The 1509-nt window shown below is 36.4% G+C and overlaps 1 protein-coding gene across 1 annotated transcript in view; it reads right to left on the minus strand.

Annotated features, from left to right (window-relative positions):
* LOC106688103 (putative leucine-rich repeat-containing protein DDB_G0290503) overlaps positions 1 to 244 on the minus strand; it is a gene marked incomplete at both ends in the record, with an annotated part of 171142 nt that extends 170898 nt beyond the window's left edge. Inside the window, 1 exon segment of the mRNA XM_067045074.1 lies at positions 153 to 244. Coding sequence (XP_066901175.1) covers positions 153 to 244 — 92 coding nt within the window.
* Positions 245 to 1509: the final 1265 nt, after the last annotated feature.

The raw sequence follows: 1509 nt of genomic DNA on the forward strand, positions 1-1509 counted from the left end.
TAACTTTTACCACCGTTGCATATCCAGTGTTAACGCCATATATATGTATATGTATATATTTCAAAATCAAATACCCTATAAATAAAATATTTTCGTATATATAATTATGAAATGTGTGGATAAAAACTTTTTTTAGTATTTAAAGAAATCACCTCTCCATCCTTTGCTATGAGAGCTTCTTTTAATGAACTATATTCCTTGTTAACTTTGTCTAACTGGTTGCGGAGCCATTCTGTGGTAAAAGCTGAAAATAAATAAAATAATTACAAATTGGTTCTTATGAATGAACTATTTTATCATTAAAATATGAATTAATAAGTGACTAGGAAATACGGAACCATGGTCATATTTGTATATATTACACCAAAAACGGTGCTCTGTTCATTATTTAACTAATACTTAAAATAGGTTCAGTTTTATGAAATTCATAGGAAAAGAAAAATGTTTTACAGGCAAAATACAACAATCAAAAAAGAATAGAAGCAATGTAAGTAGGAAAGATAAAAATTATGTCTTAATCCCACAATGGAGGTAATGTTGTTATGATGTTATGGGTTCATTGGGGGGAGAATTAGTTTTCCAGAATACTCAAGAACACAGCTCCTACCGCAGACTTTCAATACCACTCTAATTTGATAGACACTAATTTCTATTTAATAGGGAACCAACCAAGAAGAAAGGGAATGTTAAGCCCACTATAGGGCTGAAGGTTAGTTTAATAAGATAACAGTATAACATGGGAGAGGATAAAGAATGTCATATATCTATCTAGCCAAGTCGTAAGTTTCTCATTTGGCACAGAAACAATACTGAATGAATTGTTTTGTAGCAAACAGGAAGGAAGTAGTGGAACAGAATAAAAAAAAAATTTATATTCATTCCCTGTAGCAAGATTTTCTGTTACTCCTACCCTGCCGCCTGAAACTCAAAACTTGGAAATTTTCCCAGACTTGAAGACATTAGCTCATGTCACCGAATCACAGCCATCTACTTCAAAAACCCAAGATCAAACTCAAGACTCAACCCGGACTTACTCCGAGATCACAATCAAGAAAAACCAGTCTTGACGTCAGACACCTCAGACTTCTCAACCTAAGCCCCTAACCTCTCATCCTCAGCCTCAACCTCCATGTCATCAAAATCCTCCCCATCATCTACCCTTGCGGGTAAAATTGCCACCACCACATCCACTCCCAATTCCATCTCGTCCAGTTGCACCAACCAACTCCCCGTCCCAACTACCATTGAAGACCGAAACAGCTCCTCATACCACAGCTCCACATAAATCACGACTAGCCCAGCCCTCACTCAGTACTTCTAATCACACAAACTATCCATTCCAAGCTCTTGATCCATATCATAACCAAAATCCAATGGATATATTCTTTATCCTCACATCCTTCCTGAAAGACCTTCAAGAAACCATCAAACCCCTCATTAACCTTCTCACAAGAATCCTATCCGAAATTCCGCTTAACTTCCCACAATGGGCATAAAACCCCTAGCTGT

This window comes from Halyomorpha halys, unplaced genomic scaffold (genome assembly GCF_000696795.3).
Source record: "Halyomorpha halys isolate HHAL.00 unplaced genomic scaffold, Hhal_1.1 Scaffold1052.1, whole genome shotgun sequence".
NCBI classification, from domain to species: domain Eukaryota; kingdom Metazoa; phylum Arthropoda; class Insecta; order Hemiptera; family Pentatomidae; genus Halyomorpha; species Halyomorpha halys.